Source organism: Haematobia irritans, chromosome 4 (genome assembly GCF_050003625.1).
Source record: "Haematobia irritans isolate KBUSLIRL chromosome 4, ASM5000362v1, whole genome shotgun sequence".
Taxonomy (NCBI): Eukaryota; Metazoa; Arthropoda; class Insecta; order Diptera; family Muscidae; genus Haematobia; species Haematobia irritans.
This window is the reverse complement of record NC_134400.1, coordinates 24,494,738-24,515,768: the sequence shown is the minus strand read 5'-3', so window position 1 is coordinate 24,515,768 and position 21,031 is coordinate 24,494,738. Positions and strand designations below refer to the sequence as shown.

The 21,031-nt window shown below is 25.5% G+C and overlaps 1 protein-coding gene across 9 annotated transcripts in view; it reads right to left on the bottom strand.

The window, feature by feature from the left end:
• Nucleotides 1-4,686: 4,686 nt before the first annotated feature.
• bru3 (CUGBP Elav-like family member bruno 3) overlaps nt 4,687-21,031 on the bottom strand; it is a 1,184,422-nt gene continuing 1,168,077 nt past the window's right edge. For 2 of the 9 annotated variants that reach the window (XM_075304619.1, XM_075304626.1), the window contains 4 exons: nt 20,176-20,253; nt 11,249-11,425; nt 10,612-11,173; nt 4,688-6,647 (listed from right to left, as the gene is read on the bottom strand). In XM_075304619.1, the coding sequence (XP_075160734.1) occupies nt 11,046-11,173; nt 11,249-11,425; nt 20,176-20,253 (383 nt within the window). In that variant the 3' untranslated portion in view covers nt 4,688-6,647; nt 10,612-11,045. Of the gene's footprint in view, nt 6,648-10,611; nt 11,174-11,248; nt 11,426-20,175; nt 20,254-21,031 lie in introns of all 9 variants that reach the window. The other 7 variants (XM_075304618.1, XM_075304620.1, XM_075304621.1 and 4 more) reach the window with 7 other exon arrangements.

Genomic DNA, 21,031 nt, shown 5'->3' with positions numbered 1-21,031 from the left:
AACCAAAAAGCCTTCCCTTTAATAAAATATTAAATTGATAATTTTTTGTTTCGCAAAAAGAATTTGTTTATAACGGACGGAAACCTTTGGTTTTTTTTTCTTAAGGTTTATTTTATTCTTTTCTCTTGATATAAATAAGATAATAACTATTTAAATAAAAAATATATAATTAATAGTAAATATATGTTAACAAATTATTGCACTTAAAATGAGAGTTACAAATTTAATTAACATATTTGTTTAAAATGTTTTTATTTTGTTTTATGAAATAGCAACTTTAAGTATTTTTTTTGTTTTTGTTGTTGTTATTTTTTTTTTGTTAATAATGCAAAAATTTAAAAGATCAATCATTATTATTTCTTGTCAACAATTTCAATTTTTTTAAATTTTTTATTTTTTTCATCATCATCATCAATAATAATAATAATAATAATTTTGTTTAAAATACTAAAATTTTTTTTTTGTGATTTTTTAATTATTTTTTTTTTTCAATACTAATCGTAATTGTTATCAGTTTAATTTTCCATTTGGGTGGGGGCAAATATTTTTTGTTTGTTTGCTATACAAATTTTAGCAATTTGCATGCATGTGTGTGTGTGTTTGGAGTGTTGTTTTTTTTTTTAATAATTATAATAGTTGTTTTTATTTACTTATATATTTGGCTTATTTAGCTGTAGATGTCCTTCTTTAAGTAGGGGTTTGTGTTAGAAAAACATAAAAAAGAATAAAAATTTAGAATCCCAAGCTTCATTTCAAACGGGAAATATATAAAATTTAACTTTCAGGTTTATATTGGACTGCATACATATGCAAACAAGCTCATATATAAACTTGGTTATTTAGGGATACTAGAGTTCTTAATAAATACTAAAATTGAATTTTCTTTTGAAATAACTATTCTGCACTTGCCATAGTATTTTGAAAGCGTTTGTTTAAATGGGTGGTATAACAGTTTATGGGAAATATTTTGTAATTGCAAATAACTGCAGAAATAAAGCATCTCTAAACTGATATACATATTTATAACAGTTTATGAACTGTTATACAAATGTAAACATATCGTTTTAAAAGCTGACACATAAAAGTGCACAGGTTTTGAAACTGTTTGACAAAAGTTAAAATGTAGAATAAAAACTAGCACATAAAAATGTACCTTGAAACTGTTATACATATTGGTTGATTTTGTAAATGTTGTGAAACATTAAATATTAAGTTTCCTAATGAGGTTACAGTAATTTTATATAGATTATTAAAATATTGAAAACTGTTATAATTGAAAATATCATACTATACGGAAAATGTAATCTGAAAATTTGTAGGAACGAATACAATTCACCGATTTCGAAACTGTTATATTCTTTTAATATTGCAAGTTGTTCATGACAACTGTGAACAAACTGTTCTATAGAGAGGATTTTATGATTATATTAGTTATATTGGATTGAATTAAAACATCATACCTGCAAAAAATCCAAGAAATTGCAAAGTTCTTTCCATCTCAGGGTAAATCCTTTAAATAGGAGCAATTGCGAAATTTTTAAAAGTATAATAGCTCGAACACTGTTATAGCATGACACACAATGATTTAATCAACAAAAGTCTTATGTTATTTTAAATTATACCGTTTTGGTAGCATTAGTATGCACTATAATTTAAGAAATTTGCTATAATTGATTACTAGATTTCCGTGCAAAAATTCCAATTATTCTCCACAATTGTTTTCTTTATATGGAGTATAACAGTTTTTCATACGAAAATGTATTCCTAGTACTAGTCATAAAGCGTAAACTTTTCCAAATATAATTTACCTTAGTACTAGTTTCCTTTTTAATTTTCAATGTAATGTCCTATAACATTTCAAAATTCCATCCGTTTTTTTGCTCACATCTCTCTATCACTGTGGAACTATAAGAATTGTATAACTGATAACAAGATATTGTAAACGTTTTTGGCCTGCAATATTGATATACTATACGACATTATGGAATATAAAGAGTTTTCCATTTAATTTTCGATATGTGTTGAGTAGTATCAAAAGTTTCCCAATAATTATGCAAGAAACAAAACTGTTATATTATTCAATCCCTAATGAAAATATCTTCAGTTCTATCATATACGATTTTCTGATTTTTTTACAGATCATTTACCGCGTTTTTGTATTGCAATTATAACAATTGCATAACTGTTATATTAAATAACAATAAAAGGGGTTTGCATCTTTAGTCACAGTTTTCTGTTTTAATTGGAAATGTATGTTGAGCAATTTCAAAGGTTTGCGGATATTATAACAAAAAAAAAAACTGTTATACTATGGTATTAAGATTCGAAAATTTCAACAGTCCCATATAACTGTACATTAATTTGGCAATTATATCAATTATATAACTGATATGCTATAGGATATTAGAAAAGTCTTGAAATGTCAAAATGTATGTACTATGCGATAACATTTGTGAAAGTTTTTAAAATTGTATTAATAATTCGACAAAAATTCCTTCTTACTCAGACATATATTTATATTTGTCCTGGATTTCCCACTAACTTTTATACAAGAAAAAACTGTTATATTGTCATTTGGTATTAAAATTCGAAAATTTCAACAGTCTCATATAACACCGTACATTAATTTGGCAATTATAACAATTATATAACTGATATACTATAGGATATTAGAAAAGTCTTGAAGTGTCCAAATTTATGTACTATGCGATAGTAAATTTTGAAAGTTTTTAAATTTCCTTCATACTTAGACATATATGTATAATACTTAGATATTAATCCAGTATTTCGACTAACTTTTATACAAGAAACTGTTATATTGACGTATGAGATTTGAATATCTTCCAGTTATATCATGTAAGATTTTCAAAATAATTAATATTTTTTGCACATCATTTACTGAATGTTAGTCTTGCAATTATAACACTAGCATAACTGTTATATAAAACAATACTATGGGCTATTACGAACATTTGAATTAGCCACAATTTTCTGTTAATATAAAGTGAGCAGTTTCAGAAGTTTTGCAGATATTATGAAAAAACTGTTTTATTAGAGAATTTCGTTTTGAAATTGCCTAGAATTGGATATAAATTTATAGTAATTTTGCAGTTATAATAATTATATAACTATTATATTATAGAATATTGGAAAATTTTTAAAATGTCAAAATTTATGTGCTATGCGATAGTATTTTTGAAAGTATGTATAATACTTGGATATGTTACCAGCATTACGACTAAGTTTTATACAAGAAAAAAACTGTTATATTGTCGTATGAGGTTTGAATATCCCTTCAGTTTAATCATGTAAGAGTAAGTATTCTGAAACTCTTTTTTGCACATCACTTACAGCGTTTTAGTCTTGCAATTATAACAATCGCATAACTGTTATACAATAGGATATTGGAAATGTTTTAAAATGCCAAAGTTATAAAATACTATGCGATAGTATTTTTTGAGCAGTATCAAAGTATGTATAATACTTAGATATTAATCCAGTATTACGACTAAGTTTTATAAATGAAAGAAACTGTTATATTGTCGTATGAGGTTTGAATATGCCTTCAGTAATATCATGTAAGAGTCTCAGATTAATTAATATTTTTTTAGCACATTGCTTACATTTTGTTAGTGTTGCAATTATAACACTCGCATAACTGTTATATAAAACAATATTAAAAAGAGTTTTGCAACTGAAAACTGCTATTAAGAAAACTTGAATTAGCCACAATTTTCTGTTTTAATTGGCAATATAAAGTGAGCAGTTTCAGAAGTTTTACGGATATTATGAAAAAACTGTTATATTAGAGAATTTGGTTTTGAAATTTTCTGGAACTTGATATAAATGTATATTAATTTTACAATTATACTATAGGATATTGGAAATTTTTTAAAATGGCAAAATTGATATATATTTTCGAAAATGTTTAAATAGTATTTATATAGTTTTTTAAATCCTCATATATATATATATATATATATATATATATATATATATATATATATATATATATATATATATATATATATATATATATATATATATATATATATATATATATATATATATATATATATATATATATATATATATATATATATATATATATATATATATATATATATATATATATATATATATATATATATATATATGTATAGTGCAGGGATATTAATCCAATGGTTTGGTTACCTTTTTGAAAGCTTATTAATTTTTTGTTTAATTTTTATATGTTTCTCGTTTTATTTATCGGCTTTGTTTTTTTTTTTAATACAACAAAATTTGTTAGGATAAGGATTAAAAAAAAATTCAATTGAACTTCATAATAACAAAAGTAAATTATTAAAATTATAACAAAATTCTTGTGTTTTTCTTTTTTGGAGCTAATTTTTTTTCGTAGTTTTTTTCTTCGTCTTCTAAAAAATGTGCAAATATCTGTATAGGTAATAATAATTTAATGTATCAATAATTAATTGATACAAGTTTTGTTCTTGTTGCTATAAATAAATTTTGTTTTTGTTTTTTTTTTGTTTGTTAGCAATATACCTGTATTATTTATATATTCTTCTGTAAGCAAGCTAAATCTAAGTTTGTGTGTGGTTGTTTTATTATTAGTATAATAATTATTATTCAAAATTTTATTCATTTTCTAGTTTTTGTTTTATTGGGTTTAATTAGTTTTTGATTTGTTATAAAAATAATTTAAAATAAAATTTAAAATATATATGTATGGTGTATATAAGATTTGTTTTTTTTTATTATTTTAAGCATTAAAGCGCAAACAGAAGAAAAAACAACTTAATGGAATTCTAAGACGAAATACTGTTTTAGTAATGGATAATATGTTTAAATAGTTTGTTTTTTAGTTTGAAATGTATAATAACAAAACTGAAATGCTTAGTAAATACAATTTAGTTTTTGTATATTTTTTTTATTTTTTGGAGCGAATTAAAGGGTGCATAACTAAAGGCTTACATTTGGATCGTTTGTCTTTGGTATATAAAACTAACAAAACTTTGTTTTTATAACAGTTTTTAGAGTCATATTTCTTACGGGTGTGGGAAAGGGGCTTTTAGTGAGTTATGCATTTATTTTTAATAAGACAAAAAATGATATAGTTGCTTTAAAAGTTAATTATAGGGCGGGGGTAGAAAAACCTTGTTTGCAGTGTTTTTTTTCCTAGTCTAAAAAACATTTTTGGGGTCCTAAGGGTTGGAGGGGAAAGGAGTTAGTTTTTGTAGTTTTAGTTTTATTAATTTATAAATAATATATAATATGTATGTATATATTTGTTTTGTTCTAGTTAATATTATTTTTATTAATAATTATTAAAAATAATATTTTTTTGGGAGAGGGGGGGGGTTGGGTTGGGTTTGGTTCACCTACTTGCTATGTATATATAATGTATATATATATATGATTTTTTTGTTTGACTTAATCTTTAATTAAATTCGAAATTTTTTGTTAATATTTATATTTATCTTCTGCTAAACTGCCTTCTATCATTCTGCTGGTTTAATGTATGCAATTTATCCTTTGTTCTTTTGTTTATATAATTACTAAGCTAAAATGCTAAAAAGTTTTACTCCTCTGCAGCTTAATAACGGCTTTTTAATCATTTCTAATAATAATTATTTATTTTTATTATATATATATATATATATTTGTATTTATTTGTTTTGTGTTTTTAAATATTGGGATTTGTTTTCTTGTAGGATTTCTCAGCTGCTTTATCGGCATAAGTTTTATTTTTAGTGTATTAAATTTAAATCAACAATTTTGTTTTCTGCTTTAAGGTTTTTTCTTTTGTATTTGGGGTGAATCATTTCTTATAGTTGTTGTTATAATCATCAAATTGTTGGTTGTGATAAGTATGTGTATATTTGTTTTTTTTTTTTTTATATTAATTTTGTAAAATTATTATAATGTTTTGTAATTTGGTTTGTTTAATTTTCTACTTGTATTTGTTTTTGCAAATGTTATATCATTTCATATAAATTCCCATTATAATGTTTGTTTTTTTTACGGTTTGTATAAAAATTATTATTTTTTTATATTTTTTTTTTGTTTGAAAACCCAGATCGTTTTTGGTCACTTGCCAGTCATTTGTTTTTCTTTAAATATATATTTGTATATATATATGTATATTATTATTTGTTTTTATTTTAAATAAAATTAATTTTTTTATTGTTTTTTTTTTTTAGTTTTTCAATTTTTTTTTTCTCAAAAACGCTTTGTCTTCCTCTGTGCCCTGTAACAAAACTAGGTTGGGTTTGATTTATGGATTTCGGCATCATAATTTAGATTATCGTCTAGTATTCTCCAGTTCCTCCTTTGTTTTAAGACATTTTTTGTTTACTTCTTGTTGTTGTAGATTTTTTTATAATATTTTGGCAAAAAAAAATAGTTGCTCATCCCTTTCCATTTCGTATGCTATAAGTTCAGTAATGTTGCTTTTGTGATTTTCAATCTGCATGTTAGTGGTTTTTTATATAACTCAACTATAAATTCAAATAAGTTTTATTTGACTAATTATTGTTAGTGAAATATGTTTATTTGTTTGCCGTTTATGGGTTGAGTGTCTGTAGGTTTGTTTATTTATTTTTTTGTCAGATATAAGTAGATGAACTGCTGGATTCAGACGTCTAAAAAAAGGAAATAGAAAGGAATTATATTTTTTATATTAATATATATTATTTGTAAATTAAATTAAATTAAATTAAAGAAATAAGATAAAAAAAATAATAATAAAACAAATTAAAACAAATTAAAATAAAATTAAAATATTTTATTTCCTTTTAATTTGTTTTATTAATATAAAATAATGTAAGATAAAATAAAATCTAATCAAATATAATTAAGTATAATAAAACAAAATAAAATAAAATAATAGCTGATAGCCTAAGTAGCTAACGCTAGATTTTTCTCTATTATTCTTATATTTACTATAAGTTTAATAAATAAATAAATAAAATTAAATACAATACAATAAAATAATATGAAATAAAGTTAAATATAATTAAACGGAGTACAATAAAGTGAAATAAAAAATAAAATAAAATAACATAAAATAAGATAAAATAAAGTTAAATAAAATAAAATAAAATAAAATAAAATAAAATAAAATAAAATAAAATGAAATAAAATAACTTAAAATAAAATAAAATAACATAAAATAAGATAAGATAAAATAAAGTTAATAAAGTTAAATAAAATAAAATAAAATAAAAGAAAATAAAATGAAATAATTATAATATATATATATATATATATATATATATATATATATATATATATATATATATATATATATATATATATATATATATATTTGATTTGATTTTATTTCATTTTAGTTTTATTTTTTTGTTTAATTTAATTTAGTTTTATTATATATATATCTATATATATATATATATATATATATATATATATATATATATATATATATATATATATATATATATATATATATATATATATATATATATATATATATATATATATATATATATATATATATATATATATATATATATATATATATATATATATATATAGATATATATATAATAAAACTAAATTAAATTAAACAAAAAAATAAAACTAAAATGAAATAAAATCAAATAAATAAAAAATAACAAGTACAATAAAATAAGAGAAAATAAAATAACATTAAATAAAACAAAATAAAATAAAAAAGAAAACATAAAATCAAATAAGATAAGACAAAATAAGACAAATTAAAATAAAGTAAATATTTTTTAAATAAAATAAAGTAAAAATCCAAAGTAAATCAATTCAAAACAATTAAATTAAAATAATACGATAAAATAAAGTAAAATAAAACTAAATTATATAAAAAAAAAAATCGAAAAAATAAAACCAAACAAAATTAAAATAAAATAAAATAAGATAAGACAAAATAAAATAAAACAAGTACATACGGCCGTAAGTTCGGCCAGGCCGAAGCTTATGTACCCTTTACCATGGATTACGTAGAAACTTCTACTGAAGACTGTCATCCACAATCGAATTACTTGGGTTGCGGTAACACTTGCCGATGGCAAGGTATCTTAAAACTTCCTAACACCGTCTTCTAAATTGCAAGGTAGTCCATACGAGGGATATATTAAAAAAAAGGCCGATTAACGACGTATGTAATTCAGTTCTACAACATTTTCTATAGAAATAAAATGTTGACATAATTTGCTATAGAAATAAAATTTTGACTAAATTTTCTATAGAAATAAAATTTTGACTAAATTTTCTATAGAAATAAAATTGTGACAAAATTTTCTATAGAAATAAAATTTTGACAAAATTATAAAAATAAAATTTTGACAAAATTTTCTGTAGAAATAAAATTTTGACAAAATTTTCTATAGAAATAAAATTTGTTGTTGTTTTTTTGGTTTCAGCTTAAAACCATACATTGACTAAACTACAACTGTAGCTTAACCAACAGAGGAAAATAATGTTTGCCAAAATTATTGGGGCAAAGCCCTATATACTGCAAGATGGTTGGATGGACGCACGTTTCAGAATTACCACATTCCTCATCAGCATCCTCTACTTTCAGCAAAACTATCAACCAATTATCAGAATAAACTCAGGCAGTTCATTAAACCCAACAATAAACCACACTTGAACCTTCCGAAAAAAGGCTTTACAGTGTATGGTTGTTACAGACCATATACTAACACCTCGTACCAAATTTCAACCGGATCGGATAAATTTTGCTACTGCAAGAGGCTCTGGAGGTCAAATCTGGGGATCGGTTTATATGGGGCTATATATAATTATGGACCGATATGGACCAATTTTTGCATGGGTCCGGAGGTCAAATCTGGGGATCGGTTTATATGGGGGCTATATATAAATATGGACCGATATGGACCAATTTCAGCATGGTTGTTAGAGACCATATACTAATACCATGTACCAAATGTCAGCCGGATCGGATGAAAATTGTTTCTCTTAGAGGCTCTGCCAGCCAAATCGGGGGATCGGTTTATATGGGGGCTATATATAATTATGGACCGATGTGGACACCATGTCCCAAATTTCAGCCGGATCGGATGAAATTTGCTTCTCTTAGAGGGTCCGAAACCAAATCTGGGGATCGGTTTATATGGGGGCTATATATAATTATGGACCGATATGGACCAATTTTTGCATGGTTGTTAGAGACCATATACTAATACCATGTACCAAATTTTGGCCGGATCGGATGAATTTTGCTCCTCTAAGAGGCTCTGGAGGTCAAATCTGGGGATCGGTTTATATGGGCGCTATATATAAATATGGACCGATGTGGACCAATTTTAGCATGGTTGTTAGAGACCATATTCTTACACCATGTACCAAATTTTGGCCGGATCGGATGAAATTTGCCTCTCTTAGAGGGTCCGCAAACCAAATCTGGGGATCGGTTTATATGGGGGCTATATATAATTATGGACCCATATGGATCAATTTTTGCATAGTTGTTAGAGACCATATTCTTACACCATGTACCAAATTTCAGCCAGATCGGATGAAATATGCTACTCTTATAGGCTCCCCAAGCCAAGTCTGGGGGTCCGTTCATATGGGGGCTATACATAAAAGTGGACCGATATGGCCCATTTGCAATACCATGTTTCGTTCGGAAGTTAGCGTGATTTCAACAGACCGACGGAAGGACGGACATGCTCAGATCGACTCAGAATTTCACCACGACCCAGAATATATATACTTTATGGGGTCTTAGAGCAATATTTTGATGTATTACAAACGGAATGACAAAGTTAATATACCCACCAACCTATGGTAGAGGGTAAAAACATAAAATCAAATAAGATAAGATAAAATAAGACAAATTAAAATAAAATATTTTTTTTTTTTAAATAAAATAAAGTAAAAATCCAAAGTAAATCAAAATCAAATCAAACCAAATAAATTAAAATAATACGATAAAATAAACTAAAATAAAACAAAATTATATAAAACAAAATCGAAAAAAATAAAACCAAATAAATTAAAATAAAAAATAATATAAGATATAAATAAAATAAGATAAGATAAGACAAAATAAAATAAAATAAAATAAAATAAAATAAAATAAAATAAAATAAAATAAAATAAAATAAAATAAAATAAAATAATATAAAATAAAATAAAGTAAAATAAATTAAAATACAATAAAATAAAATGCAATAAAATAAAATACAATAAAATAAAACAAATACAAATAAATTAAAATAAAATAAAATAAAATAAAATAAAATAAAATAAAATAAAATAAAATAAAATAAAATAAAATAAAATAAAATAAAATAAAATAAAATAAAATAAAATAAAATAAAATAAAATAAAATAAAATAAAATAAAATAAAATAAAATAAAATAAAATAAAATAAAATAAAATAAAATAAATAAATAAAATAAAATAAAATAAATAAAATAAAATAACATAAAATAAAATAAAATAAAAAAATTAAAATAAAATAAAAATGAAATTAATTGAAAAATAAATGATATTTATTGAAAAATAAATGATATTTATTGTTATACTTCACAAAAAAAAAAATATATATTATTTATGGAATTTTTATTGCTACTTACCTATTATGAAGTGTATTGTTAATGCCTTTCTGGGTAAATCAGTTATTTGTTCCGTTTATAATATCCCCTTTTGACGTTTTATCGCATTATCTATATATAAGTTTTTTGATTTTTTTTGTATTTTTTGTTTATTTGTAGGACCCAACTGCTTAACGTTGCCAGGGAAGCAACATATTGTGTTGTGAAAGATGATGAAGAAAGGGTTGATGCGACGACTGATGGTGATGATGTGGTTGGAGAAGGCAGGCTTGTGGTAATGATGATGATGACGGTTGCTGTTGTGGAGGAACAGTGGCATTTGTATTGGCTGCAGTGGTCATAGAGGAGGCAGAGGAATCGATTTGTAAAACATAAAACTGCATAAATAATTTGGTGAAGGTTTGTAGATTTAAAGACGATTGAAAACAATTTAACATTTGAAGGAACTCCGATTGTTAATAGGGTCGGCTGGCATCTTTGGGTCGTTTCAATTGTACCTTCAGTCTTTTCATGCCAATCTGAAAGCCATTCATGGCCTGAATGGCAGCTTGAGCGCTGGCAGGATTATCAAATGAAACAAATCCTACACAAATAACAACACACACATTAAGGTTTAAATTTCCTGGCTTATACCAAATTTTTCAAAATGAAATCTTACCAAAACATTTGCTTTGATTTGTGGCCCGATCTATAAACACCTTCGAACTGATCACATTGCCAAATGGCAGGAACATTTGCATTAGCTCAGCATCACCAAATTCTTGCGGCAAATGATATATAAAGAGATTACATCCTTCCGGTCCGGAAATCGAGCATCCTGGGAACATCAGAAAATCTTTTTAAGGCCACATGGTCAAACGAAACAAGAAGAAAGAAAGAAGAAAAAAAAAGAAAAGGAAAAAACACAATTTTGTTTTTCATAAAATCGAATAATGAGCAAACTTAAAATTATGATTATGAGCGTTTCTTTTGTTGTTCATTCGTTTTGACTATTTTTTTGTTGTAAAAGGATTTTTTATAAGGTCAGAGGAATCTGAGAGTAAGATAGTACAAGGATTTCTTTTTTTTTTTGCAGTGGAAGGATTTGTTGAAGAATCAAGAAACTAGAACTAAAAATTAAAATTAAAAAAAAAACTTAAGAAAAAATAAAAACAAACTGAATAATTAAAATAATTTGTTTGTTTATTTTTTTAAGAAATTAAAATGAAATTTGTATTATCTAATAGATACTATTGAAATTTAAATTAAATCAAACAAACGGGTCATGCTGATACATGCAACAAATAAAAAAAAAATAGATATATACGCCAAAGTAAAAATCTAATATATAAGCATATATATCTTTTTCATATTTATATTTTAAATTATTATTATGACTTTAAATATTATTTTAATTTTTTTTAGAGTTTTGCTAGTACATTAAAACATCTACATATCTAATAAGAACTTACAAGAAAACATCAAATATCAGTTAACTACATTCATTAAACACATACAATAAAGCATACATTTATTCTAAAAAAAAAAATAAGTATCGTAGATACCAATATAAAACCGTTAAGATTTAAACATTATCCAAATTGAAATCGAAATTTATGATTAAAAAAACTTATTAAAAATTTTATTAAATGAATCAAATAATTTATTTTTCTTTTTAATGATAATTTCTTAATTTACAGGATACATTTGTCATACACAGAAAATTGTTTTGTTTTCAATCACAAAATATCAAAAATTTTTAATACAAATTACTTAAACGACAGAATTGTTAATATAAATCGATACCAATTAAACAAATAATTTATTCAATTAAAAAATTAATTTAAATTTAATTAATTTATTTGAATGATAATTTCTTTAATAAAATATTTATATGATTAGTACATTTTTCGCATCTTTTCACTAGACCAAAAAATTATTTGAAATGATTTAAATAATTTTTGTGATTAAATTTTGTTTTTATAAAAAAATATTAAATCAGTTAATCTTTTAAAATTCCTGGAAAATATCAAAAATATTTTTCAAATAAAATTTTTAAACTTTTTATTTTTAAAAATATTCTATTAATTATTTAAGTATTAAATATATATATATATATATATATATATATATATATATATATATATATATATATATATATATATATATATATATATATATATATATATATATATATATATATATATATATATATATATATATATATATATATATATATATATATATATATATATATATATTTTTTTTTTTAATATTTAAATAATTAATAGAATATTTTTAAAAATAAAAAGTTTAAAAATTTTATTTGAAAAATATTTTTGATATTATATATATATATATATATATATATATATATATATATATATATATATATATATATATATATATATATATATTTTTTTTTTTTTTTTTTTTAATATTTAAATAATTAATAGAATATTTTTAAAAATAAAAAGTTTAAAAATTTTATTTGAAAAATATTTTTGATATTTTCCAGGAGGAGTCGTGTTATATATATGGTTTTCTTGGCACATATGCTCAGGCCTACAACTTGAGTCTTATTCTAATTTCAATTTTTCTCAAATGTATGTATGACTGGATTAAATATATTTTTTGTTTCAAAGCTATTTTCTATAAATATTTTCTCATTACATTCCATTTCCAAATTATTAATTTTTCCCCCATTACTAAACAGAAAAATTTCACAATTTCTTAAAATTTTCAATTTAGAAATTGCAACAAATATATATATATATATATATATATATATATATATATATATATATATATATATATATATATATATATATATATATATATATATATATATATATATATATATATATATATATATATATATATATATATATATATATATATATATATATATATATATATATATATATATATATATATATATATATAAAATTTTCAATTTAGAAATTGCAACAACAACCAAAAAGAAAACAAGTATATACGGCAGTAAGTTCGGTCAGGACGAACCTTATGTACCCTCCCTCCTCCATGGATTGCGTAGAAACTTCTTCTAAAAACATCCATCGACAATTGAATTACTTGAGTTGCGGTAACGCTTGCCGATGGCAAGGTATATTAAAACCTCCTAACACCGTCTTCTAAATTGTAAGTAAGTCCATACGTGGTATATATTAAATCAAAAAATACCGATTAAATACGTATATAATTCAGTTTGACAAAGTTTTCTATAGAAATAAAATTTTGACGAAATTTTCTATAGAAATAAAATTTTAACTAACTTTTCTATAGAAATACAATTTTGACAAAAATTTCTATAGAAATAAAATTTTGACAAAAATTTCTATAGAAATAAAATTTTGACAAAATATTCTATAGAAATAAAATTTTAACAAAATTTTGACAAAATTTGATTTCTATAGAAAATTGAAATAATAAAATTTTGACAAAAGTTTCTTTAGAAATAAAATTTTGGTAAATTATTTTTGGCTTGAGTGGCAACCATGATTATGAACCGATATGGACCAATTTTTATGTGGTTGGGGATCGGCTATATATAACTATAGACCGATATGGACCAATTTTGGCATGGATATTAGCGGCCTTATACTAACACCACCTTGCAAATTTCAACCGGATCGGATCGATTTGGGCGCAAGCCAAATCGGGGGATCGGTTTATATGGGGGCTACATATAATTATGGACCGATATGGACCAATTTTAGCATGGTTGTTAGAGACCATATACCAAAACCATGTACCAAATTTCAACCGGATCGGATGAAATTTGCTTCTCTTAGAGGCTCCGCAAACCAAATCTGGATATCGGTTTATATGGGGGCTATATATATTTATGGACCGATATGGACCAATTTTTGCATGGTTGTTAAAGACCATATACTAACACCATGTTCCAAAGCCAGATCGGCTGAAATTTGATTCTCTTAGAGGCTCCACAAGCCAAATCTGGATATCGGTTTATATGGGGGCTATATATAATTATGAACCGATATGGACCAATTTTAGCATGGTTGTTAGAGACCATATACCAAAACCATGTACCAAATTTCAACCGGATCGGATGAAATTTGCTTCTCTTAGAGGCTCCGCAAGCCAAATCTGGATATCAGTTTATATGGGGGTTATATAATTATGGACCGATATGGACCAATTCTGGCAAGATTGTTAGAGACCATATACCAAAACCATGTACCAAATTTCAACCGGATCGGATGAAATTTGCTTCTCTTTGAGGCTCCGCAAGCCAAATCTGGGGATCGGTTTATATGGGGGCTATATATAATAATGGACCAGTATGAACCAATTCTGGCAAGGTTGTTAGAGACCAAACCGAATTTCAACCGATCCGGTTGAAATTTGCTTCTCTTTGAGGCTCCGCAAGCCAAATCTGAAGGTCCGTTTATATTGGGGCTATACGTAAAAGTGCAATACAATCCGACCTACATCAATAACAATTTCAAGTCGATAGCTTGTTTCGTTCGGAAGTTAGCGTGATTTCAACAGACGGAAGGACGGACATGCTTAGATCGACTCAGAATTTCACCACGACCCAGAATATATATACATTATGGGGTCTTAGAGCAATCTTTCGATGTGTTACAAACGGAATGACAAAGTTAATATAGCCCCCGTCCTATGGTGGAGGGTATAAAAACGCGGGAATTTTACTTTGACACTCTTTTTACTATGGGCAAAACATTTCGATATATCGACGAAAAGTCAAAATCCACATTTCTTATGGCCTGTCCGATTTGTATTTTATGTGTATTTTTATTGTATTGTATTGTATTTGTATTTTGTATTTTACACCCGATTTCAATGAGATTTTATCATAATAATAAATTTGATACTGATATAATTTTAGTATATGCAATTTAATGTCGAATTTCTTTAAAATGAGGAAATGAAACAAAATGTAGGTTCATTTTAGAATATGTCAACTAAAATATTCTACTAATTTCAATATGACACAAATAGTTTTGAAATTTTTTGTCAAACTAAAGAAAGTTTATTAAAAATAATATTTTTTTTCTGTTGTTTAAAAAAATTTAATATTTTGTAGGAAACAAACTATAGGATGTTAAAGACAGACAGAATTTAATGAAAATTTACTCATTGCAGGAATTTATGAACGCAAATTTATTCGCCAATTTTAGGAAAATATGAACTGTTTTCATTTTTTATAAAATTGTGTATTGCGTTTTAACTTTTTCTTAATTTTAAGTTCATGTTATTAAAGTAAGCAAAAAATAATTAAAATAAAAAAATTTTTCTCACACTAATTTTCATGAACTAAAATAAAGTTAAATTTTAAAATTTTATTTTATGATAAATTGGATCTAAGTAAACCCAAAAATCATTTTATGTGAATTTCATCGAAAATCAATCCTTGAATCGCAAAATTTTACTAAAATCAACTAATTTTCATAAACTAAAATAAAGTTAAATTTTAAAATTTTATTTTATGATAAATTGGATCTAAGTAAACCCAAAAATCATTTTATGTGAATTTCATCGAAAATCAATCCTTGACATTAACATTTCAGTGTGTAGAAAAAATTTGCTTTGTATATTTTCAGGCATTACAATTGTACACTTGAAAGTTTGAGAAATAAAAGTATGGAATGGAATGGCGCAAAAGTGCCAACGCTAAAAAATTATAAAAAATTTAATGTTGTGCAGGGTATAATATAGTTGACCCTGTCCGACTGTAGAGTTTCCCTACTTATTTTTTGTTATATATATTCGGCATCCAATACAGAGAGAATTACCTTTGAGCAAAAGTTTTCCAAGGTCTCGGTTCAATTTCTAGCTTAGATAAATACCGAAATATGGTTAAGCTCTATACTTCAGCATTGTAAAATATTCCCTAAAAATGTTAATTTACTACGCAAAAATTTCTATGAGTGTTTTGTTAGTAAAAACAATACCTCTTATAATGGACATTTAATTTAAAGGACTTTTACCATGTAATCAGTTATTGTGTTTTACCATATTTTTATTTCGTTTTTTGTTTTTGTTTTTTATTTTCAACTGGTGTCAATTCTCTTATTGTTTCAGGCCAAAATACTTGCTATTAAAAGTGCAAATAGCCAGGAAACATCAACAATTAAATGCCCTATAATAATAAAAAAAAAACACACTGAATCGAGTACATCCAAAACAGTATTATATGCTAAAACAAATGAATGTCATTCAATTTTTGTGAAAGGTTTTCTATAGTTAATGTTCCATAGGTTTTTATGGTGGCCATTCAAATGGATATACACAGCTCAATAAATATTGAAATTACCAAAAGCTATTAACAAATATGTGGAAACAAAATCAAAAAGAAAAAAAACTAACTTTCCCATTAACTTTTTTGTGCCTGGGAGAAATGTAAGTGTTATGCTCAGCAATATAGATTTAAACGAATAGTAAATATAAAATTTATTTATTTATTAAATAAATAAATATAAACAAGTATATACGGCCGTAAGTTCGGCCATGCCGAAGCTTATGTACCTTCCACCATGGATTGCGTCGAAACTTCTACTGAAGACTGTCATCCACAATCGAATTACTTGGGTTGCGGTAACACTTGCCGATGGCAAGGTGTCTTAAAACTTCTTAATACCGTCTTCTAAATTGCAAGGTGGTCCATACGTAGTATATATTAAACTAAAAAAGGCCGATTAAATACGTATATAATTAAGTTTGACAAAACTTTGTATAGAAATAAAATTTTGATAAGTTTCAATAGAAATAAAATTTTGACAAAACAAAATTTTGACAACATTGTCTATAGAAGTAAAATTTGGACAATATCTTCTATAGAAATAAAATTTTAACAAAATTTTCTATAGAAATAAAATTTTAACAAAATTTTCTATAGAAATAAAATTTTGTCAAAATTTTCTATAGAAATAAAATTTTGACAAAAAATTCTATAGAAATAAGATTTTGACAAAATTTTCTATAGAAATAACATTTTGACAAAATTTTCTGAAGAAATAAAATTTTGACAAAATTTTCTACAGAATTAAAATTTTGCCAAAATTTTCTATAGAAATAAAGTTTGACAAAATTTTCTATAGGGATAACATTTTGAAAAAATTTCCTATAGAAATAAAATTTTTACAAAATTTTTTATAGAAATAAAATTTTGGTAGATTATTTTTGGCTCGAGTGGCAACCATGATTATGAACCGAAATGGACCAATTTTTGTGTGATTGGGGATCGGCTACATATAACTTTAGACCGATGTGGACAAAATTTGGCATGGTTATTAGCGGTCACATATTAACACCACGTTGCAAATTTCAACCGGATCGGATGAATTTTGCTTCTCCAAGAAACTTTGGAGATCAAATTTGGAGAACGGTTTATATGGGGGCTATATAATTATGGACCGATATGGACCATTTCGTGTCCATATCGTGTTTGTTAGACACCACATACTAACACCACGTACCAAATTTCAACCGGATCGGATAAATTTTGCTCCTCTAAGAGGCTCCGGAGGTCAAATCTGGGGATCGGTTTATATGGGGGCTATATATAATTATGGACCGATAGGGACCAATTCGTCTCCATATCGTGTTTGTTAAAGACCACATACTAACACCACGTTCCAAATTTCAACCGGATCGGGTGAATTTTGCTCTTCCAATGGGCTCCGGAGGTCAAATCTGAGGATCGGTTTATATGGGGGCTATATATAATTATGGACCGATATGGATCAATTTTTGCATGGTTGTTAGAGACCATATACTAACACCACGTACCAAGTTTCAACCGGATCGGATGAATTTTGCTCCTCTAAGAGGCTTCGGAGGTCAAATCTGGGGATCGGTTTATATGGAGGCTATATATAATTATGGACCGATATGGACTAATTTTTGCATGGTTGTTAGAGACCATATACTTACACCACGTACCAAATTTCAGCCAGGTCTGATGAAATATGCTACTCTTATAGGCTCCGCAAGCCAAATCTGGGGGTCCGTTTATATGGGGGCTATACGTAAAAGTGGACCGATATGGCCCATTCGCAATACATCAATACCAACTAGTTGTGCCAAGTTTGAAGTCGATAGCTTGTTTCGTTCGGAAGTTAGCGTGATTTCAACAGACGGACGGACATGCTCTGATCGACTCAGAATTTCACCACAACCCAGAATATAAAGGGTGATTTGTTAAGAGCTTGATAACTTTTTTTAAAAAAAAAACGCATAAAATTTGCAAAATCTCATCGGTTCTTTATTTGAAACGTTAGATTGGTCCATGACATTTACTTTTTGAAGATAATTTCATTTAAATGTTGACCGCGGCTGCGTCTTAGGTGGTCCATTCGGAAAGTCCAATTTTGGGCAACTTTTTCGAGCATTTCGGCCGGAATAGCCCGAATTTCTTCGGAAATGTTGTCTTCCAAAGCTGGAATAGTTGCTGGCTTATTTCTGTAGACTTTAGACTTGACGTAGCCCCACAAAAAATAGTCTAAAGGCGTCAAATCGCATGATCTTGGTGGCCAACTTACCGGTCCATTTCTTGAGATGAATTGTTCTCCGAAGTTTTCCCTCAAAATGGCCATAGAATCGCGAGCTGTGTGGCATGTAGCGCCATCTTGTTGAAACCACATGTCAACCAAGTTCAGTTCAACAGACGGACGGACGGACATGCTCAAATCGACTCAGAATTTCACCACGACCCAGAATATATATACTTTATGGGGTCTTTGAGCAATATTTCGATGTGTTACAAACGGAATGACAAAGTTAATATACCCCCCATCCTATGGTGGAGGGTTATCACAATGGACTGAATAGTCTAAGTGAGCCTGAATCGTAATCTGGCTGCCACTTTAACCTATGGTGGAGGGTATAAAAATTTACAATTGGGGGGAAAAATAGTAAATAAAGGATTTCCAAAAAAAAACGAAGTTTGGATCCCCAACTTGTAATGCGGAAGTGGTGCCAATTTGGATCATCTGCAATGAAGTTTACATGGGCTTGTCATAGCATGGAAGTATTTTGCACTGCTTTAGAAGTTATGCCTTATCAGAAACTAATTTGAAAATCATAAATTATTGTTTTTTCAAACATTAATTGAATCAAATACATTTGTAATCGAATAATGTTTAAATCATTTGTTTAATTAATTTTGGTAAATATCTAATTTAAACAATAAATATTTTTCTTTTAATTTATAATTTATCTCAAACAAATTTTTAAATAAAAAATATTGCATAATTTTTTGAAGGTACTTATGATTTTTTTTCTTATTCTTAACGGTTTTATATTAATTCTAGTGATATATAAAAGATATACGCATTCCTCTGATTTATTGAAAAAAAAAAAATATTTACTAATTGAATTATTCAAAAATTAATAATCTTGATATAAAACTAAAAATATAAATATATTTATATATAAACATTAATTTGGTATAGTTTAAACAAATTTAAATTTCTACTTATTTAAAACAAAATCTTTTTTTTTTGTTTTTTGGAAAAATAAAATTTTTATTAAATAAAAATTTAATAATTTATTTTATAGTTTTATAGATTTTGATAGTTTTAGTTTTCTTACCTTCACGTGGAGCGGGTGCAACCGCCGCTAGTGGTGGTGGTAAAGCTTGTGGAATATGTCCATAAACGGCGGGAAAGGCTGCATTATAAATATATTTGTTTGGTTTTACACAAAAAATTGAAACATTTAAAAGACAACACAACAATTAAATAATAATAACAATACGTATATAATATTATGAACATATATGAATCCATATGTATGTTAAAAATTTTTATTTATTTAATCTCAATATTTTTAAAAAAATAATCTTAAAAAATGTTGATCCTCGTATTTTTTGACATAATATTTATGGATGCCTTAAAATGGCAATTACATTAACTTTTTTTAAAAAATTTAATTAAAAAATACGAATATTTCGATAAAGAAATATATCATAAATTTTGCATAGTTAGTTTTATAGAGACATATATATATGCTCAGATATGTTCAATATATAGTTACATATATGAAATATAATTAATATGAATTTATTTATATCTTGTGATGTAGAATATTAATATAGAACTAAAAATTCGTTTTTTTTCACAGCGAGTAAACACAAACAAAAACCAACAACAACTACAGAGCAAAAAAAGATATCGTTGAAAATATTTTCTTGTGATGAAGGGTATTAAAAGGGTACATTTTGGGCAATTTTTTTCTTAACCCCCCTTAAAATTATCGATCTTATCCATTTGGCAAATAAAAGATTTGATTTCGCTTGATGTAATAAAACAATGATCACTTTTCTACTATCTGATTTAATACTAGCAGAATTATATGTGTCCGCCTAAAAATATGCAATACTTTTGTTGGATTTTTTTTTAAATTATACAATTACAAAGAGCATCCTTTCATGAAAGGAAAAAAGGTC